The sequence below is a fragment of the Brassica rapa genome, chromosome A09 (genome assembly GCF_000309985.2).
Source record: "Brassica rapa cultivar Chiifu-401-42 chromosome A09, CAAS_Brap_v3.01, whole genome shotgun sequence".
Classification (NCBI taxonomy): Eukaryota; Viridiplantae; Streptophyta; class Magnoliopsida; order Brassicales; family Brassicaceae; genus Brassica; species Brassica rapa.
In genome coordinates this window covers 37,742,443-37,768,181 of record NC_024803.2, presented here as the reverse complement: position 1 = coordinate 37,768,181, position 25,739 = coordinate 37,742,443, and the positions used below count along the sequence as shown (strand labels likewise).

At 39.5% G+C, this 25,739-nt stretch overlaps 5 protein-coding genes and 2 non-coding genes across 8 annotated transcripts; 5 read left to right on the top strand and 2 right to left on the bottom strand.

Annotated features, from left to right (window-relative positions):
* Positions 1-206: 206 nt before the first annotated feature.
* On the bottom strand, positions 207-279 carry TRNAA-CGC. The gene has a single exon. It is a non-coding gene; the product is annotated as a tRNA-Ala (tRNA).
* On the top strand, positions 228-3,380 carry LOC103841998 (cytochrome b561 and DOMON domain-containing protein At3g61750). 2 transcript variants are annotated; one of them, XM_033280478.1, is made up of 5 exons: positions 228-1,434; positions 1,511-1,910; positions 2,286-2,361; positions 2,568-2,781; positions 2,860-3,377. In XM_033280478.1, exons 1-5 carry the CDS (start codon positions 1,228-1,230, stop codon positions 3,157-3,159), a joined length of 1,197 nt encoding a protein of 398 aa, XP_033136369.1. In that variant the 5' UTR covers positions 228-1,227; the 3' UTR covers positions 3,160-3,377. The 2 variants fall into 2 exon arrangements, with proteins under 2 accessions (XP_033136369.1, XP_009116843.1); XM_009118595.3 differs by having other exon boundaries at positions 843-1,434; positions 2,286-2,353; positions 2,560-2,781; positions 2,860-3,380.
* Positions 3,381-8,975: 5,595 nt separating this feature from the next.
* LOC103841997 (RING-H2 finger protein ATL22) lies at positions 8,976-15,419 on the top strand. The gene is made up of 2 exons (XM_033280479.1): positions 8,976-9,840; positions 14,679-15,419. The coding sequence occupies exons 1-2, from the start codon at positions 9,162-9,164 to the stop codon at positions 15,113-15,115; spliced, it is 1,116 nt and encodes a 371-aa protein (XP_033136370.1). The 5' UTR covers positions 8,976-9,161; the 3' UTR covers positions 15,116-15,419.
* Positions 10,025-12,461, top strand: LOC103841996. Its single transcript, XM_033280484.1, has 4 exons — positions 10,025-10,368; positions 10,476-10,598; positions 10,973-11,116; positions 12,001-12,461. Exons 2-4 carry the CDS (start codon positions 10,563-10,565, stop codon positions 12,178-12,180), a joined length of 360 nt encoding a protein of 119 aa, XP_033136375.1. The 5' UTR covers positions 10,025-10,368; positions 10,476-10,562; the 3' UTR covers positions 12,181-12,461.
* Positions 15,420-15,651: 232 nt separating the features above from the next.
* Positions 15,652-18,428, top strand: LOC103842352 (FT-interacting protein 3). The gene is made up of 2 exons (XM_009118965.2): positions 15,652-17,300; positions 17,411-18,428. Exons 1-2 carry the CDS (start codon positions 15,863-15,865, stop codon positions 18,385-18,387), a joined length of 2,415 nt encoding a protein of 804 aa, XP_009117213.1. The 5' UTR covers positions 15,652-15,862; the 3' UTR covers positions 18,388-18,428.
* Positions 18,429-24,010: 5,582 nt separating this feature from the next.
* TRNAG-GCC lies at positions 24,011-24,081 on the bottom strand. The gene has a single exon. It is a non-coding gene; the product is annotated as a tRNA-Gly (tRNA).
* Positions 24,082-24,647: 566 nt separating this feature from the next.
* LOC117127836 lies at positions 24,648-25,295 on the top strand. The gene has a single exon (XM_033278530.1). The coding sequence runs from the start codon at positions 24,648-24,650 to the stop codon at positions 25,293-25,295; it is 648 nt and encodes a 215-aa protein (XP_033134421.1).
* Positions 25,296-25,739: the final 444 nt, after the last annotated feature.

The window sequence follows — 25,739 nt, the reverse complement described above, 5'->3', positions numbered from 1 at the left end:
GTGTCGTGACTCGGACATAAAGGTCAAGTTTTGTCCCCTTTTGTCTTAACGCATTACTGTCCGAAAGAGAATTAATCACTAATCAAGTGTTATGGGCCCGATGTCTTATATTGGGCCTTATAATTAGTGGGCAGGCCTCTTTACCAATGGAGAATATGCAAAAAGAAGACAAAGCAGAGGCGTTAAAATAAAGAAATTTCTAAAAATGGAGATGCGGGGAATCGAACCCCGTGCCTCTCGCATGCGAAGCGAGCGCTCTACCATATGAGCTACATCCCCTTGATGATTACACTAAGGTTAAACTATTAATACTTTAATCAAAAAGTTGTTTTTACATTTCTAAAACATACAAAAATTTCAATTTCCTAATAAATGTTTCTGTGGAATATGCAGGAAAATATGAGATACAAACGGGAAATTTATGTTTTTTCTGACGTTTATACTAAACAAATAAATTTTCTAAAATGATAGAAGATTGTTGGTTCATATGGAAGAATACAAAATAAACATGAACATTAACACATGCAAAATCGTAACCCAAAAACAAAAACAAACAAACAATAATTAAATACGTCTGTACATGATTGGTGATAAACTTATAATCATTGAGGCGGCAAAGATTTTTGTACCACACTAATGAAAGTTTTATAAACTAAACTGAAAAGTTATTTAATTATTAACTTAATTGTTATAGTTTACTTTGTTTTTAAGTTCTGTTACAATATCGCCTAAGGGGACCATACTGACCAAATGTACCTAATGAGTAATGATTCAGACTATGACTGATCCACTTCCCAGTCTGGTCCAGTTAGGACCCTACTCCCATCTCTGTCATCTTTTCCTCAAAATAAGCAAAGTAAAACTCCAGATTCTCAATTATCTTTATAAAGATTTCACTATTTTTTCAACCTCATATAGCAATTGACAATTGTTTTAACTGGCAAAAAGCATATTACTTTTGGTATATTTTCTGTCGGTTCACGTGTCGGTTTAGTGACAGAGGGGACATAACTTGTCCGATACTCCACCAGTGAAACATCAACTCCAAGCATCTTTCTCAAAATCCAATCGAAGGAAAAGATTAAAAACACAATTTGGTGATTATGATTGATCGCCATCTTCAACCACTTTCACCACCAAACTCAATCACTCTTCTTCTTCTTCTTCCTCACCAAAATAGCATCCATCTTTACTCCTCTCGTCTCTCTCTCTGCTTCAACTTTGGCCATGAGAACCCTCATCGGATTCTACATCCTCTGTCTTCTACTCGGACAAGATCTTCCTTTTCTACTAGCAGATGACGTCAACTTCATCAACGACTCAACCCAAAACCTCTGTTTCGCAACTCGTTTATCTGACTTCCTCCCACCACCGTACAGCAACATCTCCGACTCTATGCCGTGCACACCTCTCTGGAACACATTCGTCTTAAGGGTAAACTTTTAAAAACCATTCCTTTACACTTTCATCACACAAAAGCAGGCAAAAGAACCAACCTTTTTTTTGGCAGTACTCTGAAAACAGAGACAATGTGATGACAATCATAGTCTCGGCTCTGTATACAACCGGGTGGGTCGGAGTCGGATTCTCCAGAGACGGGAGGATGGTGGGATCGAGCGCGATGGTGGGGTGGATTACGAAGAAGGGTCATGCTAAAATCAAACAGTACTATCTTCAAGGAACAGAGAGAGACCAAGTTGTGCCGGATCAAGGAGAGTTACAGTTACAGAAAGTTCCTCCTGTGGTGGCTCTTCACGGAGCGATGATTTATTTGGCTTTTCAGGTTAAGTTTACCGTTAAAGTTCCTCGTAGAGCAGTGATTCTAGCGTTTAGCTCAGTTTATCCTTCGAAGCTAGGTCGTTTGAGTAAGCATGATGATAAAACTACTGTCATCGTTGATTTCTCCAAAGGTAACGATCATAACATGACTTTCTTGGCTTTTCATGATTATGTTATTAAACGCCAATTGCAAAATGTAAATACAAAACGTGAAAATGTGATAATTGTAAAAACGCGTTTGCGTTTGCAATTACACATGAATATTAATGCAACCAAAACAAAATTGTAACTCTATCTTCTCAATAATCTGTATTTTGCGTTTGCTTTTATAGTTAACAACATATTTTGGTAGACTAATATTTCATGTGCATATAACTTGTGATTATCTTATAAAGAAACAAAACTAAAATGGTGAAAAACAAATATTTTACATGCAAATTCTTACTACAATAGGAAAGTTGCCGTACTTATGTTCTTGTGCATGTGTTCTTTCTTGGTCAATGCAGCAAATGGAGTAACGTCCAAAGAAACGCCAGCTTCTACGGAGAAGACAAAACATGGAGTAATGGCGATACTCGGATGCAGGGCCGGCTTAGGGCATGGGGCAAGGGGGCGTGGGCCCCAGGGCCCAAACAGTTTTTAACAAAAATAGTATGAAAGAGGGGTCCAATTTTTTAAAAAATAACTAGGGACAGGGGCCCAAAATTTTTAAATTATTCATATATACATGTAAAAAAAAAATTTTGCCCAAGGGCCCACTATTATCTTGAGCCGGCCCTGCTCGGATGGGGTTTCTTACTTCCGCTAGGAGCAATCCTGGCGCGATATCTCAGACATAGAGACCCTCTTTGGTATTATCTTCACATCAGTATCCAGTTCACGGGCTTTATCTTCGGTTTAGCCGCTGTTATTCTCGGGATTCGGCTTTACAATAGGATCCAACCAGATATACCTGCACACCGAGGCATTGGGATCTTTCTTCTAATCCTCAGCATTCTTCAGGTTTGAGAATCAAAGTCTTTAAATATAGGTTATATATAAGTTTTAGTTGAACATGCATGCTTATGATATGTTTTGTAGGTTTTGGCTTTCTTTGCGCGGCCGCACAAGGAGACAAAGATGAGGAGATACTGGAATTGGTATCATCATTGGATTGGGAGAATCTCTTTGTTCTTTGGAGCAGTGAACATTCTTCTTGGAATTAGAATGGCTAATAGTGGAGAAGATGGATGGAGAATTGGATATGGGTTTGTTTTGGCAGTGACATTACTTGCTTTTATTGTTCTTGAAATATTCAGGATTCGTGGCTCTATTGGTTCACCTTCTTCTCACACACCTCCTTCTTTTGAGACACATCCAAGTTCTACTAGTAGTGTCTGATTCAAGATCCTCGGTCTTTTGTCATTCCTGTGTTTATGTACATACCTTTTTTGGATTTTGTTGGGTGAAGTAATTTTACTGGGTGAAGTTTGTTTAGACTAGCATGGTGGAATTTTTTACTTTGTTCGTTTTGTTTTTAATCTCTTTTTTTGTTGTCATTTTGACTTGTAAATTGGAGTCTTCAAGGTTGCTTTTCATATACTTGATTTTTATTATTATGAGAGTTACATGGAAAGCGGTAGATGTAAGTCTCACGTAAACACAAATAAACGGTTAGTGTCACATACACACTAAATAATTTACTTTCAATTTACATATTCATATTTCAAGTTTCTGGTCAATCTCCCCACAGCTACTCTGAGTCCCCTGATCACAATGTGTTACTAGCTCACACAAAGCCTATGAAGTATTTCTAGTATGCAAATCCTTTTCCTCTTTTCTTATATAATTTTACAACTTTACAATGTGTTGCAAGAATAGTCAGAGAGGTTAACTTGTTCTATTTAAAACACATGCACAAATGAATATAACAAAGACTAGTGGAAGCTACTCTTTCGCAATCCAAAAGCTTCAAGTTTCTGGTATTCATATTTTTTTCCTCTTCTATGTAACATATGGAAATAATAAAAAATTACACTAGGCCAACCTTATCATTTGTAAGAATAATCTGCGAGATAGTTGAAATAGTTATATTGTATTAACACATATCATGTCAACGACCATAATAAGAATACGGTCGTACATTACATACGACTATACCAAATTATATATTGTCTACTCTTTCTATGAATTTATAATTAGTACTAACAATTCTTATACCTATCCCTTAGTGCCATACCACATTATGGCCTTCTCAAAACACTTCTCCTTCTCCTCTTCATCATCTTCTACTTGTGGAAGTGGGAACATAGTCATCCGTTTCCCTTTCTGGCTATCCCCCAAGCAACCTGAGTCCTGGTATGCAAATTCTTTTCCTCTTCTATGTAATATATACAACTAATTAAAAATATACACTAGGCCAACCTTATGATTTGTAAGAATAATATATATGCGAGATAGTTGAACTAATTTTATATTAGAACACGTATCGATGTCAATGAATATAAGAACTATGCCAAATTAGATACATGTATTATATGTGTTCAAAAAAAAGAAGAAGATACATGTATTATATATATTGTTCTGACTTATTAGATTCATGTATATTATATATTGTTCTGACTTTTTCTATGAATTTATAAGTAGCAATAGAATTCTTATACCTATCCCTTTATTAGGATAAGGAAACTATCTTCACATTCATGAGCATATATTACATTAGCTCAATCATCTCCTTATCATAACTTCTGTATATACGCATACCGTAAATACCTCCTCTGTAATTGTATATAACAAGAGCTCTGCTCTATCAATAGGATCATCCAATTCCATAAGTTATCATGGTATCAGAGCACTGAGATCCTCAAATTTTTTTTTTTTTTTTCTCCTTTCTCTCGGTTCTGTTTCTTCTTCTTCTTCTTCTTCGTTCTTCTCTGTTTCTTCTATAATTAAAAAAAAAAAAAACCTCCATTCTTTCTGTTACCTATGGCCAACGATAGCTCCTCTGCTGAGACTACAACAGTCTTCAATGCCAGAGATCCATCTAGCACGCTCCTCACTGTCAACATGTCAAACATTACCAAGTTGACAAATGCTAACTATTTGATGTGGAGTAAACAGATCTGTGCTCTTCTTGAAGGCCTTGAGCTTCACGGTTTCCTTGATGAAACAACTATGGCTGCAGCGACCATCCTCAATGCTGAAGGCCAGAACGTAGTCAATCCGGACTACCCTCCCTGGCGACGTCAAGATCGCCTCCTCTACAGCGCATTGATTGGAGCAATAACAACACCGCTTCAGTCTGTTGTCTCCAGCGCCACCACAACAGCTCAGATCTGGAACCTCCTTGCACAAACCTTTGGTAATCCGTCCAGAGGTCATATTCGCCAGCTGAAGAATCAAGTCAACAAGTGCACCAAAGGAACCAAGACGATCTCTGAATATCTTAGGACCATCAAAACCAAAACTGATGAACTCGCCGAACTTGGTAAACCAATGGATCTTGAAGACATCACGGAGAATGTTCTCGCTGGTCTGCCTGATGAATACAAACCCGAGATTGATGCGATACATGGTAGAGACTCAGCTATTTCGTTTGCAGAGCTTCATGAACGTCTCTTGAACAGAGAGGCAATGCTTCTCTGTAAGGAACCAGCAGCAAGTCTAGATGTTCCAGCCACAGCGAATGCAACTGATACAAGATCTCGGAACTCCAATATGCAGAACAACTGGCGAGGTCCCAATCGCAACAACAACAATCGCAACTACTCTAACCAAGGATCACACAACTCTCATCAAGGCTCATACAATCGTGGCTCACGACCTTACTTAGGACGATGTCAAGCATGTGGGATTCAAGGACATAGTGCCAAGAACTGTCCAGAGTTCCAGATCATCCGTGGTACCAACAACTCAAATCAAACCTGGCGTCCACAGTTTCAGCAACAAGCGTGGTACCCTCGTGCCAATGTAGCCATGATGAACGGTGACGCCAACACTTGGCTTCTTGACTCTGGCGCGTCCCACCACATGACTTCAGACATCGCAAATCTCTCTTTGCACACGCCATATAATGGAGGAGATGATGTGATACTTGGCGATGGCTCTGGCCTTAACATCTCACATACCGGTTCTTTATCTCTTCCTTCTCTTAAACATCCCTTCTTTATTGATAATGTTCTCTTTGTGCCTGCCTTAGACAAGAATTTACTTTCAGTGTTTCAACTTTGCAAAACTAACGGAGTTGCTGTAACTTTCACACCAACATATTTTCAGGTCAGAGACTTGAGTACGGGAGCTCTTCGTCTGGAAGGCAAACCTGAAAATGGTACCTACCAGTGGCCGAAAGCACCAACCTCTACACCACCATCTCTTTCCTATGCTTCGGCTACTAGCACAACTCTATCTGATTGGCATTCGCGTTTAGGCCATCCGGCTGCTTCTATTTTACAAACTATGCTTTCTACTTTTCATTTACCATTATCTTCAAAAGCTTTAAAGAACAAGCCTTGTAATGCTTGCTCGATTAATAAAATGCACAAGTTGCCGTTTTCAGTTTCAACTCTTATTTCTACTTCTCCTCTCGAAGTTGTGTTTTCAGATGTATGGACATCACCTCTTCTGTCCATAGATAATTTCAAATATTATGTGATTTTCGTCGATCATTTTACACGTTATACTTGGCTTTATCCTTTACAAAGAAAGTCTCAGGTTTCAGAAGTCTTTCAACGCTTTAAGGCTTTAGTTGAAAATCGTTTTCAAAGCAAGATTAAAACTCTTTACACTGATAATGGAGGTGAGTATATTGCACTTACTGCTTTTCTAGCTGCTAATGGCATCTCTCATTATACTTCACCTCCCCATACGCCTGAGCATAATGGCATTTCAGAGCGGAAACATCGACATATAGTCGAAACCGGTCTTGCTCTGTTATCTCATGCCTCGATGCCAAAGAATTACTGGCCATATGCTCTAGCAACATCAGTTTTTCTAATCAACAGAATGCCTACTCCAGTCTTAAAGATGAAGTCTCCTTTTGAATCTCTATTCGGTCACATACCAAACTACTCTAAGTTGAGGATATTTGGTTGTCTTTGTTTTCCTTGGACAAAACCATACACCTCTCATAAACTTGATGCACGCTCTTCTCCATGTGTATTTCTAGGATATTCTACAACTCAAAGTGCCTATTACTGCTTAGATAGAAAAACATCTAGGATATATACTTCTAGACATGTTGTTTTCCATGAATATGTTTTTCCCTTTGAGTTGCCTAACCCGCTTACATCTGACTCTTTTGATGAGAATGTTCCTGCAGCTTCATCAAACGCAGATCATGTGACTACTACTGTTATTCCTCTCAAGCCTCAGGCTCCTCCATCAACTGCTCCGGCTCCTCCATCAACTGCTCCGGCTCCTCCATCAACTGCTCCGGTGCCAGTCTTACAGCCTCCAAACTCTGCTCCAACAACCACAACTCCTACTGCCGCAGCAGCTCCACCAATACCACCACCAGAACAGTCAACACAACCCACGATCATACCTTCTACTGAAGCACCTCCAGCTGCGCCAAATCCTGTCCAACACCAGCCACAGAGAGCATCTACACGGAAGCGCAAACCAGTAGACAAACTCAATCTTTCTGCTGTTGTGGTTCCTGCAACAGAGAGAATACCAACGTCTGTGGCAGAAGCATTAAAGGATCCTAGATGGAGGAAAGCTATGTGTGATGAGATTAATGCACAGCTTCGCAACCATACTTGGGATCTACATTCACCAGTGCACGCAGCTAATGTTGTCGGGTGCAGATGGGTCTTCACGATCAAGCGCAAAGCTGATGGTTCGGTGGACAGATTCAAGGCCCGTCTAGTCGCAAAAGGCTTCACTCAGCAACATGGTCTTGACTATCAAGATACATACAGTCCTGTTGTCAAACCAGCTACCATCCGCTTGGTCTTAAGTGTCGCCATCTCCAACCAATGGCCAATCCGACAATTTGACGTAAACAATGCTTTCTTGCAAGGCAAGCTTGATGAAACAGTCTATATGATGCAGCCACCGGGGTTCATCAATCAAGACAATCCAAAGGCTGTATGTAAGCTCAACAAGGCTATCTATGGACTTAAACAAGCACCAAGGGCTTGGTACACTGAGCTCAAGCGATTCTTGCTTTCTTCTGGATTCAAAAATTCCCTTGCCGATGCCAGTCTCTTCATTTACAATCAAAATGGCACTCTTCTCTACATGCTAGTGTATGTCGATGACATTGTTCTCACCGGGAACAACACACAGCAAATGGAACGCTTCATAAAGGCTCTATCTACACGATTCTCTCTCAAAGACCTTGGTTCTCTCTCTTATTTTTTAGGCATTGAAGCTCATAGAACTTCTCATGGCTTGTTACTGACTCAACATCGTTATATTGCAGATTTACTACAGAGAATCAAGATGGAAGACTGCAACCCAGTTTCCACGCCAATGTGTCCATACAAACCACTGACGCTTGACTCCGGCAAGCCATTGTCTGATCCGACTCAATACCGTGCTACTGTTGGGAGTCTTCAATACTTGTCCCTAACTCGTCCAGACATCTCATTTGCTGTCAACAAGCTATCACAATTTATGCACAAGCCCACTGATGAGCACTGGCATGGAGTTAAACGTGTTCTTCGCTATCTGTCTGGTAGTATAACCACTGGAATTTTTCTTTCTGCGAGCAACACACCTGCCTTACACGCCTTCACAGATGCAGATTGGGCAGGGAACCGCGATGATTACACATCCACAGGTGCCTATATCGTCTACTTTGGGAAGCATCCCATTGCCTGGTCTTCTAAGAAACAAGCCACTGTTGCTCGCTCGTCGACTGAAGCTGAGTATCGGTCTATTGCTTCCACCGCTGCTGAAGTTTGCTGGCTGCTCTCTCTCATCACCGAATTGCACATCAAGACAACTGCACCTCCAACGATCTATTGCGACAACATAGGCGCCACGTACCTTGCAGCAAACCCTGTCTTTCACTCCCGAATGAAGCATCTAGCTCTTGATTATCACTTTGTCCGCAGTCATGTTCAAGCTGGTCATATGCGTGTCACTCACGTTACCTCGGCCGATCAACTCGCTGACGCTTTAACCAAGCCTCTCTCCCGCGCTAAACATCAACAACTATGCTCCAAGATCGGACTAGCACAAGGCGGTCCGTCTTGAGGGGGGATATTAGGATAAGGAAACTATCTTCACATTCATGAGCATATATTACATTAGCTCAATCATCTCCTTATCATAACTTCTGTATATACGCATACCGTAAATACCTCCTCTGTAATTGTATATAACAAGAGCTCTGCTCTATCAATAGGATCATCCAATTCCATAAGTTATCACCCTTAGTGCCATGCCACATTATGGCCTTCTCAAAACAAACCCCTCTCCTTCTCCTCCTCCTCTTCATCTTCTTCATATTTCCTCTTCTAAACGCCTCACACCCAAATCCTTGCTACACATCTACTTGTGGAAGAGGGAACATAGACGTCCGTTTCCCTTTCTGGCTATCCCCCAAGCAACCTGAGTCCTGTGGCGACACAGGATTCAAACTCTTATGTACTGATCGCAACGAGACAGCCTTAGAGAATCCTAAATACAAACCATTTATTGTCCAAGAAATCGATTATAGAAGGCAGCGTATTCGACTCAACGACCCGGATAGCTGCTTAGCCAGACAGCTCCTCAGCTTCAACGCTTCAGGGTCTCCTTTTTCTCTGTTTCTTCCTCGCAGCTACACGGTTTTGATCTGTCCTAAAGACGAGAACGTCGCACCATCTTTCAGATCCATCCAGTGCCTTGGTAATTCCACTTCCTCCTTCTTTGTCACGGAGTTGGAACAGGTCAGTTCGATGTCGTCTTCTTGTCATGTCTTTAAGACGTTACATCTTCCGTATTCATTCCATGGTGACATCAACCAACAATACCTGTGGCTCAAATGGGACTCGCCAGATTGTGGATATTGTGAGAGGAGTGGTTCAAGATGTGGATTTATAAACAATACCACACGCCAAGTCCAATGCTTCAGTTCTGTAAACTCAGGTACTAATCCATTAATGGTGGAAAGCTTCAACCCCAAGGAATTGTTTAGTTAATTGTTCAAGTTGGCATTTTATAATCACATTAAGTCATTGACTTTGTATAATTAATCAATAACATCTTAAAATAGGCAAATACTAGCTAGAGAATATCGTACATTATATTATCTATATATATAAAGTATTGTTTGCCTCTCTCCTATGCATCCACGTCAGATCCAGCCTGGAAACTCACCTCCTGTAAGCGTGCCACGTGTCCACGTTCCGCTCCGCGCCGTTTCATTAAAAGGAATCGTCTTGGGCTTTCTTAGTTTGTTATCTGGTGGGTTACGTCATCTCGGCCCAGATAAGGATAAGACACAAAAACGAAATCTGATCTTCTTCTTCGATGCGGCTGTGATGTGGGACTCCTGCGATTCTTCATTCGATCTGAAACTGTTTATTAATGGCTGCGACGTAAAGCGAATTGATCACCCCTCCACGATTCGTCTTCAATGATTTGTGACAGGTGGTGTCTCTAATTCTATAAAAGGTGAGCCTTACTTTTCTTAGAACATCATCATCTGAACTCTTGAAAACTATTACGAAAACTTTTTCTCTGAAATGACTAATTCATCGATTTTCTTTTCCGATCTGAAGTCCTGAAGTCTGGTCGATGCTTATCCACCGTTCAAGTGCGGTTGCTCCGGTTCCGGTAGGCCAGAAACGTCAGAAAGCCGTGGGGAAATGATGGGCGTGGATATGCTCTCACTGGACTCAAAGGTATTTCTTTTAAAAACTCATGTTCATCATGTTCTTCAATTCATGTTCATATTTAGATTGAACTATTCCGGCGTGTAATCTCTATTAAGGTTTTAATTTAGATCTTCGTTAGGTGTTCTAAAACTTTCATCTTAATTAAGATGATTCTTTTTTTGAATATCATGTTCACATTGTTCTTAAACTGAACACATGTTCGAAGTGTTCTTAACTCATGTTCATATTAATTTACAAATTGTTTGTTGATTATGCTTCTTTCTCAGTGTGATTATGTTCATAAACTCATGTTAATAGTGTTCTTGAGCTTACTATCTCGAATTTCCCTTTCCGTTGATGTTTTACGTACAGTCTACTGCTTTACACGCTAACTTCTGCAGTGCCTAACTGAGATAGAGAACAGAACCTTCACTTTCCAACTGAAGCTCACTGAGTTCAACATCACTTCAAAGCATCAGTCATTAACCATCTCCCGCATATTTGAAAAGCATCAGCGTCCACCACTACCAAGCTTCGCTGAACAAGTAAGCACACTTACAGACATTAATTCAACTGTACTAAACAGACACTTATTTCCTCAATAAAGTTTGAAATCTGCAAGCCTATTAATTGGGGGTGTCCATGATTTCAAAATACAACCTTATAATGATCCTATAATTACAGATAAGGTCTTCACTTTAACCGCTGCAAGAGACTCTCTTATGTGTTTTTTCCTTATAAATGTGATCTTCGTTGCGTTAGAATGTTAGCATATATACGGAAGGTAGTTAATTGTGAAGAGTGAACAAATGCCATATATGATCTTTGTACACTTGCTTTAGTTTCCTTTTGATCATCCTGCGGGATTTTGTTTATATAAATTTATATTCTTCTGTTTTTGTATTATAACTGGCAACTCAAGAGATACAATTGTGCTCACCCTCAGATTATTTACTAAGAAGGTCCAAGTTTCTGGCAGTTATTTGTTCTGATGATATCTTTGATATGTTACTTTTTTAACAAAGCGCCATCATGGCAGCTCATCATACAAACAATTATATTTCTGAGAAGCATTGGTCATTTTGTTTGCTAATTTTCTAGCAGTCTCTGCAGAGAAATAATGACAACAAGAATAAAAGATTTGTGTAAGGTGGCTCCAAATGGAAAAAGCCACGCATAGCTTAGCTTCCTAAGTTCAGCATGAGTTGATGTTTCAGTCGTCATCCTTGCCTCTATCTTTTCTCTGTTTTTTTTCGGTTTTAATATTTTAGTACTCAGAGTTTCTTCTCAGCTGAAACCTATTTTAGTACTCTGAGTTTCCTGTTAACTACTTTCCTTTTTTGTACTCAGAGTCTCTTCTCAGATGAAACTTATTTTAGTACTTAGAGTTTCATGTTAAATACTTTCCTTTTTTATTTGTTTCTCCAAGGAAGTAACAATCAACCTGGTGAAGTCATGCCACGAGCTGGAGCAGTGTCAAGTAAGCCATCCGGTGACCGGTGAGATACCGGTGAAGCCTCTAAGAACGCTGGTGCGAGTGATATTCTTGGGATTGTTGAAGGAGGTGATGCTGATCCACCTATCCAATCTGATGAAGCTGTTTTGTTGACTCCACCACTACCAACGAACCACCCACGGATGATGTGCGTGAAGGGAAAAGACTACGCATAGCTTAGCTTCCTAAGTTCAGCATGAGTTGATGTTTCCGTCGTCATCCTTGCCTCTATATTTTCTCTGTTTTTTATCAGTTTTAATTTTTAGTACTCAAGAGTTTCTTCTCAGATGAAACCTGTTTTATGTTTTGTCTTAGATCCTATGTATTAGTTTTCCTTACCAACTTGGTCCTAAGCTGGTTTTTATCTTTATAAAAAAAACTCTTTTTAGAAGCTTTTTTAGGGTGACACATACACATGATATATGTAAAAGGTTATGAGTGGTAGTCTACAGCTCCATGCTCATAACTTGCGTTCCAAGTAAGGTGGATTGAATAATAAGCTCCATCGCTTTGAGGTCCTACGACTATGATGTGACTCTACATCCCGCTCTCAGTTTTAATTAAAACTTAAAAGAATAAAGAGATAAACTTTTAAGTTCGTCATCTTCCCTCTTCCTACATAGCTTGAACCTCTGATCCCAATCAACTAAACTGATAATCATTTTTCTTGGCGTACATATGAGCTACAGATAACGACGCATGGACTACGTCACGTACATTATTTAATCATTCCTCCGACAGTCGTCCTTAGACGCTTCAGATTATGCCGCATTTCATTTTTTTTTTTTTTTGTCAACGCCGCATTTCATTATTAATCCGTCAAAAATCCACATAAAAATTGTTTAGATCACAACAACAAAACAAAAGGTCTGAGAAAGTATATGCAAATGTCTTTATGAGTTTTCAGAAATACACATCTTACACGTCAAAAATACGCAACACGATTACTGTGTGTCAGGGATAACTCAATCTTGCTCAAGGTCCACCCATATCTCCATCTCAGTATCAATGACTTCATCAATGGGAGTCTGAGCCAATGTTTCCCACTTTAGAACTTCTTCAAGAAGAATAAGGCGAGAAGTTTCAAACACTCGATGGCCAACATAAAGTGAATCACTATAAAAAAAAAATGAATTACTATTAACTTACGATAGAAAATTTTGAGTAACTTAGGTTCACCTCACATGGAACACAAAGTTCTGCCAAAACTCAAACTTATGGTTGAATTTTATAATACAAATTTTGTTCACACTGAAGAGAAATATGGGAATGAACAGAAAAAAATTTACAAGTCAAAGTTACAAACTCATCACTCATATTTATTTACAATTTTTCAAACGAATAATTTTAGACAAATGACATTTAAAAATATTTAATATTTAAACCTATGTATTTGAGTTAGTTACAATACATATAATATTCCCTTTTACATCTACAATTAATAAAATGTTAAGTTTTATATATTTTCTTATTTACAGTATTTAAATGATCAATACAATTTTGGAAGTAAGAAAAATGAAGTTAAAATCAATATAAAGGAACATATTTTCAACACAGATATAAAAATAAAAACAAAAAAAAAATTAGATGATTTTTGTAAGGAAAACTTAGCACATAAGATCACAAAGATGACAAATAGACATGAGAAACATGATTTAAAAAAAAACAAGATAAATTTATTTCCGACTCCACCAACATAAATTTTGAATTCTCTGATTATTTTTTTAAATTTTTTTCTCCAGCATAATCATGGTATATACTCGCTCTTTGACTATAACCCGTTTATGGTTTTTATGTCAATTGGTAAAAATTCATACATTATAAATTAGAAGACAAATCCTTTTAACAAATAAAGTTTAAAACTTTATGTTATTCAATTACAAAAAATACAGAATATTAAATTAAAACATTAAAAATTAAGAAGCTAATAGAAACTAAAAAAAATAAACCCAAACTATTTACATAATAGTCAACAAATATAATTGAGCTTCAAAATTTTTATATTACTTTTGCATCAAAGGAATCTTCTTTACAGCTAGGCAATGACTTAAAGCGAATTGAAATATTTGACATGAAATTTTATAACTGTACATTTAAGTGTTAATTTATAATATATAGAATTAGATTTACACTTTCAGTATTTTACTCAGCTATCAATATCATATTCATAATAATATAAACTGTAACGAAATGCAGTCAATCCATTCATTCAAATGATAATCATGAGAATCACAAAACTATTGTTGAGATCCTAAAATATAGCAAACCACAATTAACCAAACAATTGTGAATTCATAATTATCAAAATACATACTACAAGAACACTACTCACACCTCATTCACACAATATTATATGTTATATACCACAACCTATTAATATACATATAAACAAAAATCAAAGATAATAAGTCTTAGCATGCACACTCTACCATAGAGATTATTACACACTTCTCTTGCAAAAGCTCACATAAAATATACGCAAAGAAATTATATAATTACATATTTACATACACCACACGTAAACCATATCTCGCGCGTAGCGCGGGCCGACCCTAGTACATATATATACACAAGTTGCACCGTTTGACCAGTTTTGTTGCTTTTGAGAACAGGACTCCACAATACAAGCTTACAAGTACTAAAGATAATCTGCCTCTCTCTAATGGGCCCACTCATCGCCTTGAGCTTCTGCGTCGGTCTTGTCTTCTGCAGATCCGAGAGAGTCTCTTCCCAGATACAACACGCCATGGCCGTAACACCGGAGCCATCAAGCGACGTCCAAGTCATCATGAGGACGGGTCTGGATGAGTCTACGATCGAGTCATACAAGAAAGTTCAGTTAGGTGAGAGTAAGAGACTCCCGACCGGGTCAAATGATGTTGTATGTTCCATTTGTTTGTCGGAATATGCAACTAAAGAGACTGTTAGGTTCTTACCAGAATGTGAACATTGTTTCCATGCCGAATGTATCGATGCGTGGCTCAAGTTGCATAGTTCGTGTCCGGTTTGTCGGAGCAATCCCTCTCCCGCACGTGAAGGGTGCAACTAGCTTTGCATGTATGAATTAACTTTGTAACGTTTGTAAATATATAATTTGGATTCTCAACAAAAGTTTAAAGGTTGTGTTGAATTTTAATGAATTCTGCATTCGCTGACCATAATATATAGCTTAAAATAGGTAAAAACGAAGCCCAAGCACCATGTTTAATTAAGAAATATTCAACAAATGAAGCCCAAATACAATACTACGTACACATCGATTTTGCAAAACTCAATAACGGAAATATGAAGATTCGGTAAAGTTTCAATATTGGGAAAGTTTATGAGCGATTTGAGGAAATATAATATTGCATATAAAACTATATATTAGACTTTCTTCACAGTCCATGCAAATTGGGAATTGTTCCATTTCTTTACTTTAGGTTTCTCTAGTTATTGTATGTATATAGATAATGTATAATCAAACGGATAATCAAGCCTTAAACCTATACTCACCTTCTTCATTGTATCAGCAGAGAAAGGTTCGTCATCATTAGTTTTTTTCTTATTACTCTTGGTGATCTTTCTTGTGCAAGAAGTAACTCAGAAGTTCTAATCTGTTAGTGGTCAAAGGGTCAAAAATTAAGAGGATTTATGTTCAGCAGTAATATGACTCTTGTTTAGCGTCCAAGTTAGGTCTTTCAGCAATATTAACCAATTCAACGTGTTTCCTCAATTTCTAAAATTTATTTGTGTATATAGAATCATTTTGTTCTTTGTATTCATCTCTCTTCTATCTCTTGGTTTTGTTACAGATATGGCTCAGTACACCGTTAAGAAAATCTCTCCGAAGCTCGGAGGAGAAAGAGGAACTCGAAACCCTAACGGCCCAACTTCTTCATATGACCTCGTCGAGCCAATGGAGTTTCTTTACGTAGAAGTAATCAAAACCATCAACAAATCTGTCCTAAACCCTATCACCCACGCATGTAAACCTATCGTTGAGATCACTCTCGGCAACTACCAATCCTCTACCAGAGATCTACCAGTGGGACCAAACGGGGCCTGGAACCAAGTCTTTGCTTTCGACAAATCTACAGCTGATGTCTTGTCCGTTGCCCTAAAAGACGGTCAGTTTCCTAACAATACCTTGATCGGCAAGCAAAACTTCAAGGTGGCTGCTGATATTCCGTCTAGGGTTCCTCCCGATGCAAGAATGGCTCCTCAGTGGTACCCTATACCGAGCACTGTGGAAGGTTACCACATGGAGTTGCTGATGTCGGTTTGGTTCGGTACACAAGCGGATGAGGTTTACTCAAACGCTTGGTTTGCCGAGGCGTCTCTTGTCAGTGCTAAATACGTGAAAAACACGCGACCTAAACTCTACCTAGCTCCAAGGCTCTGTTACGTTAGGGTTACGATTGTTTCAGGCCATGATTTGCTTGCTAGCGATGCAAAACGAACACCTAACGTTTACGTGAGGGCAATTCTAAATGAAAACCTTACAGGTGAAGTCTGTTTAAAAACCAAGCCAATCGAAAGCGAGAACCCGTCTTGGAACCAAGATCTCATCTTTGTAGCATCAGAGTCGTTAGAAGGAACGGTCAAATTTGAGCTTTGGGATCTTATCGGCAAAGGCCCCCCTCACCAACAATGCATAGGGACATTAGAAAAGAAGCTATCAGAGATGACAGCGCTTAAAGTTCCAGGAGCCGCATCGGCTCTGTTCTACGACGTTGAACCAGGCGGTAAGATCATACCGGAAGGCGACACGAGGCGGTTCTCCTGCAGACTCAAGATGAAGCTAGCCACTGATCAGTCCTACCACGTCTTTGATGAAAGCACCCAATACTGTAGCGATTACCGAGCTTTCGCAAAAGGGTTATGGCCCGGTACGTTAGGGAAATTAGAAGTTGGTATTCTTGGTGCAACCGGTTTAACACCCGCGAAAAACGTGGAAAAGCAAAGGAACGCTTATGTTGTGGCCAAGTATGGTAATAAATGGGCCAGGACTCGAACCATGGTCAATAACAAGTCGCCTAAGTGGAACGAGCAGTATTCTTGGGACATATACGAGAAGTATACTGTCTTAACGCTTGGAGTCTACGACAACCATCACATCTTAAGTATGAATGACGGCGACCATGTCCCGCTCGGGAAAGTGAGGATCCCATTGAGTTTACTTCAATGGAACAGGATCTACACTGGTTCTTATCCGATCCTGGTGTTAGGGAAAGAAGGTTTAAAGACAACAGGTGAGCATGGCCGGATCTTGGCCCCCAATAAAAACAATGAATATAGTCATTTAAAGATTTTTTTTTTTATAATATTTTTATTTACTATTTATAGCTCTAAAATCATGCAGGTGAGATTCAGCTCGCGGTTCGCTGCGCTTGTCCACCGTCAACGTTAACGTTCTTTCCACCTTCCTACGCGTTTGCTACGGCTCCTTTCCGTTTGCTGTTACCCAAGTCTCATTACAAGTCTCCACTAGGGTTTCCACAGACCGACCAACTGCGAGAGTTAGCTGTCGGTGTGAACTGTCAGAACCTGGCGAGAACTGAGCCGCCATTGAGAACTGAAGTCGTTAAGGATATGTTGTCGCCGAAGAATAATAACTTCAGTATGAGAAAAACCAAAGCTAATGTCGCAAGGCTTTATGACTTCTATACGTGGCTCTCAAGCAAGTACGGTCGGTTAGATGCAGAGGTCAGGTCCACGACAGATAACACCCCGAAGTGGATCACGTTTGCTGTCTGTTTTTGTGTTCTTTGGTTGTTGCCGCCGTTAACGCTGGGGTTGGTGGTTTATCTATATCCATACTGCCTCGTGTCATTCAGTGTTTACGTAATGATCAAGGTCCTGGTGGAATATTACAAGACGTGGAATGGTACTGGTCCTCCTCCTCCTTTGGTTCTCTTCGACGTGAAGCTCTCGAGGCTCGAGAAACTCGACGACACGCAGGCGCTTGACGAGGTAGCCGAGGAGTTCGACGCGACGTCGGCTGTCGACCCGGCGGTTCTCAAGATGAGGTACGATAGGCTGAAAGCTATGGGTGCGGAGGTGATGGTGTTTTCGGGGGAAGCTGCGTCACAGTTCGAAAGGTTTCACGCGCTTTGGACGTTATGTACGAGCAATGCAGTCGTGTTGATTTGCGTCCTGGCCCTGCTTTACCCGGTCTTGCTCGTCTATTACTATTTTTCGTTGGAGTCTCTGGTTAAGGCTTTCATTACCGTCTTTGTTTTTAAGTGGGTTAACTTCACGTTTAATCGGTTGGATCTGCCTTCTGCCTTCAAGAACTTCTTCAGAAGATTGCCTAACAAAGAACACCTCATGATGTGACCGACCCTTGTCAAAGGAGATTTTGTTTTTGTTTTTTTTTTGCTTTTGCTTTTGTATTGACGGTTTCTAGGTCGATGGATTTTTTTTCTTATTCCTGTGTATTAGGCATTGGTGTTTGAAGCCTTATTTGTAATAACTAATTTATATGATTGAAAATATATTCTACACATTATATGATTAAACTAATTTATTTATATAGGAGAAAAAGTCATATTACTATAGACGTCAAGCCATTATGGCAAACTCTCTCAATCTATAGAATATATTGATTACTGTTTAGATGTTTGTCTTTGAAGTGTACTTCATTTTCTGATCATATCCTCTGGTTTTAGACCCTGTAATTGCTGAGTGGTCAGCTGAAAGTTCCAAGGGAAGGAGCCATAGATAGAAATTCTATCATAGAATGGATGCTGCAATCATACATTGTTTTATCTTATTATTTACAGCTTATTCGTTTCCCTGTCTGTGACTTCAGTACTAGCTGTGATGGTAGCGTTTATTAACTCAAAAATATGTTAGGAATTGATGTTAATGTATCAGACTCTGCAGTAAGTAAAAAGATGGAAGCTGGGAACTACAATCTTATTGGAACTGTCCCAACTCTGATGTTCCTCTTGAAATCATTCTCTTGATATTTCATGCCTTTCACATTGAAACCCTTGTGGCCTTGTATTACTTCCACCTCAAGTCTTTGGACCAGAGAATCTATCAGGACTGCTGATGTTGTTGTTGGAATGAAAAACTTTGTAGAGATGGAGAAAGTGTTTTAGGTGTTTGAAGAGAAAAAAGTGTTTTGTGTGAAGAAGAGAGTTTTTTTTTTTTTCTTACAAACTTGGATACTTCTTGATGATACAAAATGATGGGGGAGGGGAGGTATTTATAGCCTCCAAAGTACAAAATATCTTACATATTTTAATCCTAAATCTAGAGAATTCTAACATAATATCTAAGATTTTTTTATCCTAATTATCTAGATAATTCTATGAGAATATCTAGATTTTTATCTTATGGAGGTGGAAGATAATTCTAGATATTGGGTTAAGTTTGGGCTAAAATGATTAGTAAATTATTAGCCCAAAATGTGATCCAAATCAAGTTTAACTTTCAACACCCCCTCTTAAACTTGATTTGGTTACACCTAGTAAGCTCCTCATCTTGATAAAATCTTCCCGCTTGAGTGGCTTGGTGAATATATCAGCTACTTGATCATTTGTCTTCACATACTCCAATTGCACATCCATCCTGGTAACACATTCTCTAATGTAGTGATAACGAGTGTCGATGTGCTTACTTCGATCATGGAAGACTGGATTTTTCGCCAATGCTATTGCCGACTTGTTATCCACAAAGATCTTCGTTGGCTCCTCTTGTGGTAGATTCAACTCCTTTAGCAAGTTTCGTAGCCAAATAGCATGGCAAACACATGAAGTAGCTGCCACATACTCCGCTTCACAAGTAGAAAGGGTGACTATTGGTTGCTTCTTTGACATCCATGTGAAAGCGGTTTCTCCAATGAAAAACACAAAGCCACTTGTGCTTTTCCGGTCATCTACGTCTCCACCCCAATCGCTATCGCTATATCCAACAAGCCTGTAATCTTCAGAGATGGAGTAGTACAAGCCAAAGTTGATTGTACCTTTGATATAGCGTAGGATCCTCTTAGCTGCCTTGAAATGAGTTGTTGTTGGATGCTCCATATATCGACTGACAACTCCAACTGCGTGTAGGATGTCGGGCCTTGTGCACGTTAGATATCGTAAGCTTCCAACTAAACTCTTAAAGAGTGTTGGATCCACACTCCCTCCTTCTTTTTCCTTTGACAACTTGACTCCACATTCCATTGGCGTGCAAACTGGATTTGAATCATTCATCTTGAACTTCTTAAGCACCTCTTTTGCATAGCCTTCCTGAGTAATGAAGATTCCATTTTCTTCTTGCTTTACTTCAATGCCAAGGTAGTATGACATTAATCCAATGTCGGTCATCTCGAACTCCTTTGTCATCTCCATCTTGAAATCTTCAAACATAATCGGATTGTTGCCAGTGAATATCAAGTCATCAACATATAAGCATGCAATCAATATATCATTGTTTTGAGTTTTGATATAAAGTGCATGCTCATATGGACACTTGATGAAGCCTTTCTCCTTGAAGTACTTATCAATCCGAGTGTTCCATGCTCTTGGTGCTTGCTTTAATCCATAAAGCGCCTTCTTCAGCCTTAAGACTTTGTCTTCTTCTCCTTTGACTATGTAGCCTTGTGGTTGATCAATGTAGACTTCTTCTTCAAGGTCTCCATTTAAGAAGGCTGATTTTACATCCATTTGATGTATCCTCCAACTCTTTTGGGCTGCCAATGAAATGATTAGTCTAACCGTTTCTAAGCGAGCAACTGGAGCAAATACCTCATCATAGTCGATCCCGGCTCTTTGACTATAGCCTTTTGCCACCAATCTTGCCTTGTACCTTTCAACTTCTCCTTTAGAGTTCTTCTTTGCCTTGTACACCCACTTCACACCAATTGCCTTGTGTCCATTTGGAAGTGAAGCTAACTCCCATGTATCATTCTTTTGAATCGAATTGATTTCCTCATCCATTGCACTTCTCCATGACTTCTTTTCTTGGGCTTCTTCAAAGTTCATAGGTTCGCAATCCGCAAATAGACAAAATAGAGTAACATTGTCTTGATTTTCGGTTACCTCGTAGATGTCTTGTAGACTTCTAAAACGTGGAGTCCTTTCACTTGAGCTTTCATCTCGTTGAGAACTTGTTGTTGGTGAAGTTGGAGGTGTAGCTGGATCTTCTCTCGATTGCTCCACATTCTCTTCTTCAAAGGATGGAAAGAAGTTGTAGTCTTCATTATTTGATCTCCAATCCCATTCTCCTTCTTCATCAAAGATGACATTCCTACTAATGATTGTCTTCTTTGTTTCAGGATTGTAGAGCTTGTAGCCTTTGGAGTTAGCGTCATACCCAATGAAGATATACTTTTCACTTTTATCATCTAGTTTGCTCCGCTTCTCGTCTGGAACATGAGCATGAGCAATGCTTCCAAAGACTCTTAGATGTGAGACTCCGGGCTTCCTTCCGCTCCAAGCTTCTTGTGGTGTCTTTTCTAAAACACTCTTTGTTGGCGAACGGTTTGATATATAAACCGCACAAGCAACTGCTTCTGCCCACAACTCCTTTGGTAGCTTCTTACTCTTGAGCATGCTTCTTGCCATCTCAAGTATTGTCCTATTCTTTCTTTCCGCTACTCCATTTTGTTGAGGGGTTCTTGGCACCGTCAACTGTCTTCGAATACCATTATCTTCACAATACTTCAGAAACTCCTTGGACATGAATTCTCCTCCTCGATCCGATCTCATGGACTTGATCTTAAGACCACTTTCCTTCTCAACATGGGCTTTGAACTTTTTGAAAATTTCAAACACTTCTGATTTTTGTTTCAAAAAGTAAACCCATGTTTTTCTTGAAAAGTCATCGATAAAGAGAAGGAAGTAGTTACTCTTACCAAGTGAACTTGGTTTGATCGGACCACATACATCTGTATGTATGAGTTCTAGTGGCTTTCTTGCTCTTGTCTCCGACTCCTTTGGAAAACTCATCTTGAATTGCTTTCCAAGTAAGCAACCTTCACACACTTGATTTGGATGATTGATGCAAGGTAAGCCTTTCACCATTTCTTTCTTGGAAAGTAGCTCTAAGCCTCCAAAGTTGAGATGCCCAAATCGAAGATGCCAAAGCCAAGATTCCTCCTTGTAGCACATCTTGAGACATCGTGCAATGTCATTTTGAATGTTTAGGACAAACATTCTATTACTTGACATCGGCACCTTTGTGATGAGATTATTTGCACTATCTCTTAAAGAAAGGCTATTATCCTTTAGTCGAATGTCATAACCTTTCTCTAAGAGTTGTCCTAGGCTCAAGATGTTGGTCTTCATGCTTGGAATGTAGTAAACATTGGAAATGAATTGATGATCTCCATTCTTCAAGCGGATGAGAATATTTCCTTTACCTTTCACCTCCATCTTCGATTCTCCCAAAGCCACATTGGTTTTCACCGATTCATTAAGCTCCACGAACATGCTTTTATTTCCACACATGTGGTTGCTTGCACCACTATCAAGGTACCACTTGTGAACCTCATTTGGTTCATCCTTCTTGTAAGCCATCAACAGCATATCTTCTTCCTTACGCCGTTCTTCAACATAGTTGAACTTTTCTTCAACTCTATTGTTGTTTGGAGTTTTGCATTCAGAAGCATAATGTCCAAACTTTCCGCAACTATAGCATTTGATGCTTGATTTATCGTACCTTGATTTTGGGTTTCCTCTTCCACGGCCTCTTGATGAATTTTCTCCTCTTTGGTAGTTGTCTTCATATGGTCTCCAACCTCGTCCATTTACACCACGACCTCGTCCTCGGAAATGACCGCCACCACGTCTTGGATTGCTTCGGCCACTTTCTTCCTTGTGATCAATTCTCATCTTGAGAACTTGCTCCACAATATCTTCTTTCTTCTTCTTCTTTTCTTCATAAGCTTGTAGTGATCCAAGAAGTTGCTCCATCGTCATAGTCTCCAAGTCTTTTGTCTCTTCAATCACCGTAACAATGTGCTCGAATTTCGAATCCAATGATCTAAGAACTTTCTCCATGATTCTCACCTCATCTAACTTCTCACCATTTCTTTTTAGGTTATTAGTAACCGTCAAGACTCTTGAGAAGTAATCTGAGATGAGTTCTCCTTCCTTCATTTGTAATGCTTCAAATTCTCCTCTTAGAGTTTGAAGTCGTACCTTCTTAACTTGTTCCGCTCCCTTGTAAGATGTCCGAAGCTTGTCCCATGCTTCTTTGGACGTCTTTGCACCAGCAACCTTCTCAAATGTATCTTCATCTAATCCTTGATAGATTAGACAGAGAGCCTTCTTGTCTCTCTTCCTTGAATCTCTCAAACCATCTTTTTGAGTTTGAGATAGACCACCATCATTCTCCGGTTCATTGAAGCCTTTCTCGACTATCTCCCACACATCATGTGCTCCTAAGATAGCCATCATCCTAAGACTCCAATTGTCATAGTTGCTCTTAGTGAGCAATGGAACTTGGAGGGGAACACCACTATTTGCCATCTTCAAAAGGAACTTGTAGCTCTGATACCACTTTGTTGGAATGAAAAACTTTGTAGAGATGGAGAAAGTGTTTTAGGTGTTTGAAGAGAAAAAAGTGTTTTGTGTGAAGAAGAGAGTTTTTTTTTTTTCTTACAAACTTGGATACTTCTTGATGATACAAAATGATGGGGGAGGGGAGGTATTTATAGCCTCCAAAGTACAAAATATCTTACATATTTTAATCCTAAATCTAGAGAATTCTAACATAATATCTAAGATTTTTTTATCCTAATTATCTAGATAATTCTATGAGAATATCTAGATTTTTATCTTATGGAGGTGGAAGATAATTCTAGATATTGGGTTAAGTTTGGGCTAAAATGATTAGTAAATTATTAGCCCAAAATGTGATCCAAATCAAGTTTAACTTTCAACAGTTGTTGGGCTTCAAAAGTTCTATAGTAAAGCACTAAAGCCGAAAAAACTATCAAAAAGTTGCAAGGCAAAATAATTGCACCAGCCGGGAATCGAACCTGGGTCTGTACCGTGGCAGGGTACTATTCTACCACTAGACCACTGGTGCTTGATGATAACAAAGGAAAATTGAAACTTAGTTTGTTTCTTGTAAGTTTATATAACATCATCTCCATCACCATCGTCGGCGTTGATTCCTACGCCACCAAGTACCTAACTGATTCCCTCACTCCGGTTAGCCCCTTCTTCTTCTTCTTCTCTCTCTCTCTCACAAAACAACGTTTCGTTATTTAAAAAAATGAAAATTTTAGACTTTATTCCAGATTCAGACAGACTCGCGTGTAGATGCCTGCTTGTCATAACGACTTGTGTTGTTAAAATAACGAATGTAATTGTTACATCCAGCAGCCATGCAATGCTCTTCAATCCACGGAACCAACAGTGTTTTGTTCTTAGCAAACTCAAAGGATCAAGAGAACAACATTCCCGCTGATCAAACTGGGGTTGGAGAATGGACGCAGTGCTCGCTTCTGGTCAAATAACTGGGCCCCAAATGGGTGTATCCCCGCACTTCAAGCCGCCTCACACTCTAGACTGGGCATTCCGAGAACTGCTACTATTGCCTCCTTGTTCCGGAATGGTCAATGGTGCTTACCCCCTGCGAGATCAGACGAAATGTTAGAGTTATATGCTTTCATCACTACTATTGAACTCACTGACAATGAGGACTACTATCAATGGGAGCTCGATGGTAAAGTTTCAAAGGTTTTCAAGACGGGCGACGTGTACTCTTACTTAAGAGGCGATCTACAAACGATGAGCTGGGCAAAGGTGATCTGGTTTCCTCATGCAATCCCGAGGCACTCGTTCAACGCTTGGATCATGAACCTCAATCGTTCCCCAACAAGAGATAGACTACTGAGTTGGGGGCTACAGGTTGATTCTTCCTGTCTTCTCTGTAATTCAAACAATGAAACAAGGGATCATCTTTACTTTGACTGTACATTCAGTTTCGATCTTTGGAGTCAACTAGCAAGAAGATGTCGGATCAGGCCTTACCGCTCCTGGAATCAAACGATCGCTCAACTGGAAAACCTCCAGTCACCCAAATCGACTCGTCTCCTCACTCTTCTGGTTTGGCAAGCCGCCCTCTACTGGCTCTGGAACGAACGGAACGCACGTCTTCACTCAGGCGTTTTCCGTTCGGTTGACGTCATTCTTACCCTCATCGACCGTCAGGTTCGTAACAAGATTCAAAGCTTCCGTGAGACAAGCCCTTCCCTCGCGTCGAGGATGTTGCAAAGATGGTTCGAGACCCCATAACTTTCATCTCATAACCTTTATCAAAACTTTGATCTCTCCGCAAGTGCATTAAACCGCTTCGCCTCCCAACCGCTAACTCCCCACCTACTTTTGGGCTCAAATGGGTCGCATGATAGTTCACTTTGAGATTCTAAGGTTCAAGCCTTTTTTGGAAATTAATATCAAACTCTCTTCTAAACACTAGCCTTGGGCTTGTAATATTTTTCTTTTTCTCTTTATGTTATGAATGAAAGCCAAGTTACAAAAAAAAAAAAAAGAGAACAACATTCCACTAGAGAAATGCTTCAGACTCCCCCATTCAAGTAAAGTCCACACTCTCGTTACCATCATCTCTGTCATCTCCTTGTAAAATCTCATGTTTATCTATCTATCTTTTGTTTTGGCAGAATCGAAAATGACAAAGTGGATACCTATTCAATAACGCAAAGCTTCAACAAACCAGAG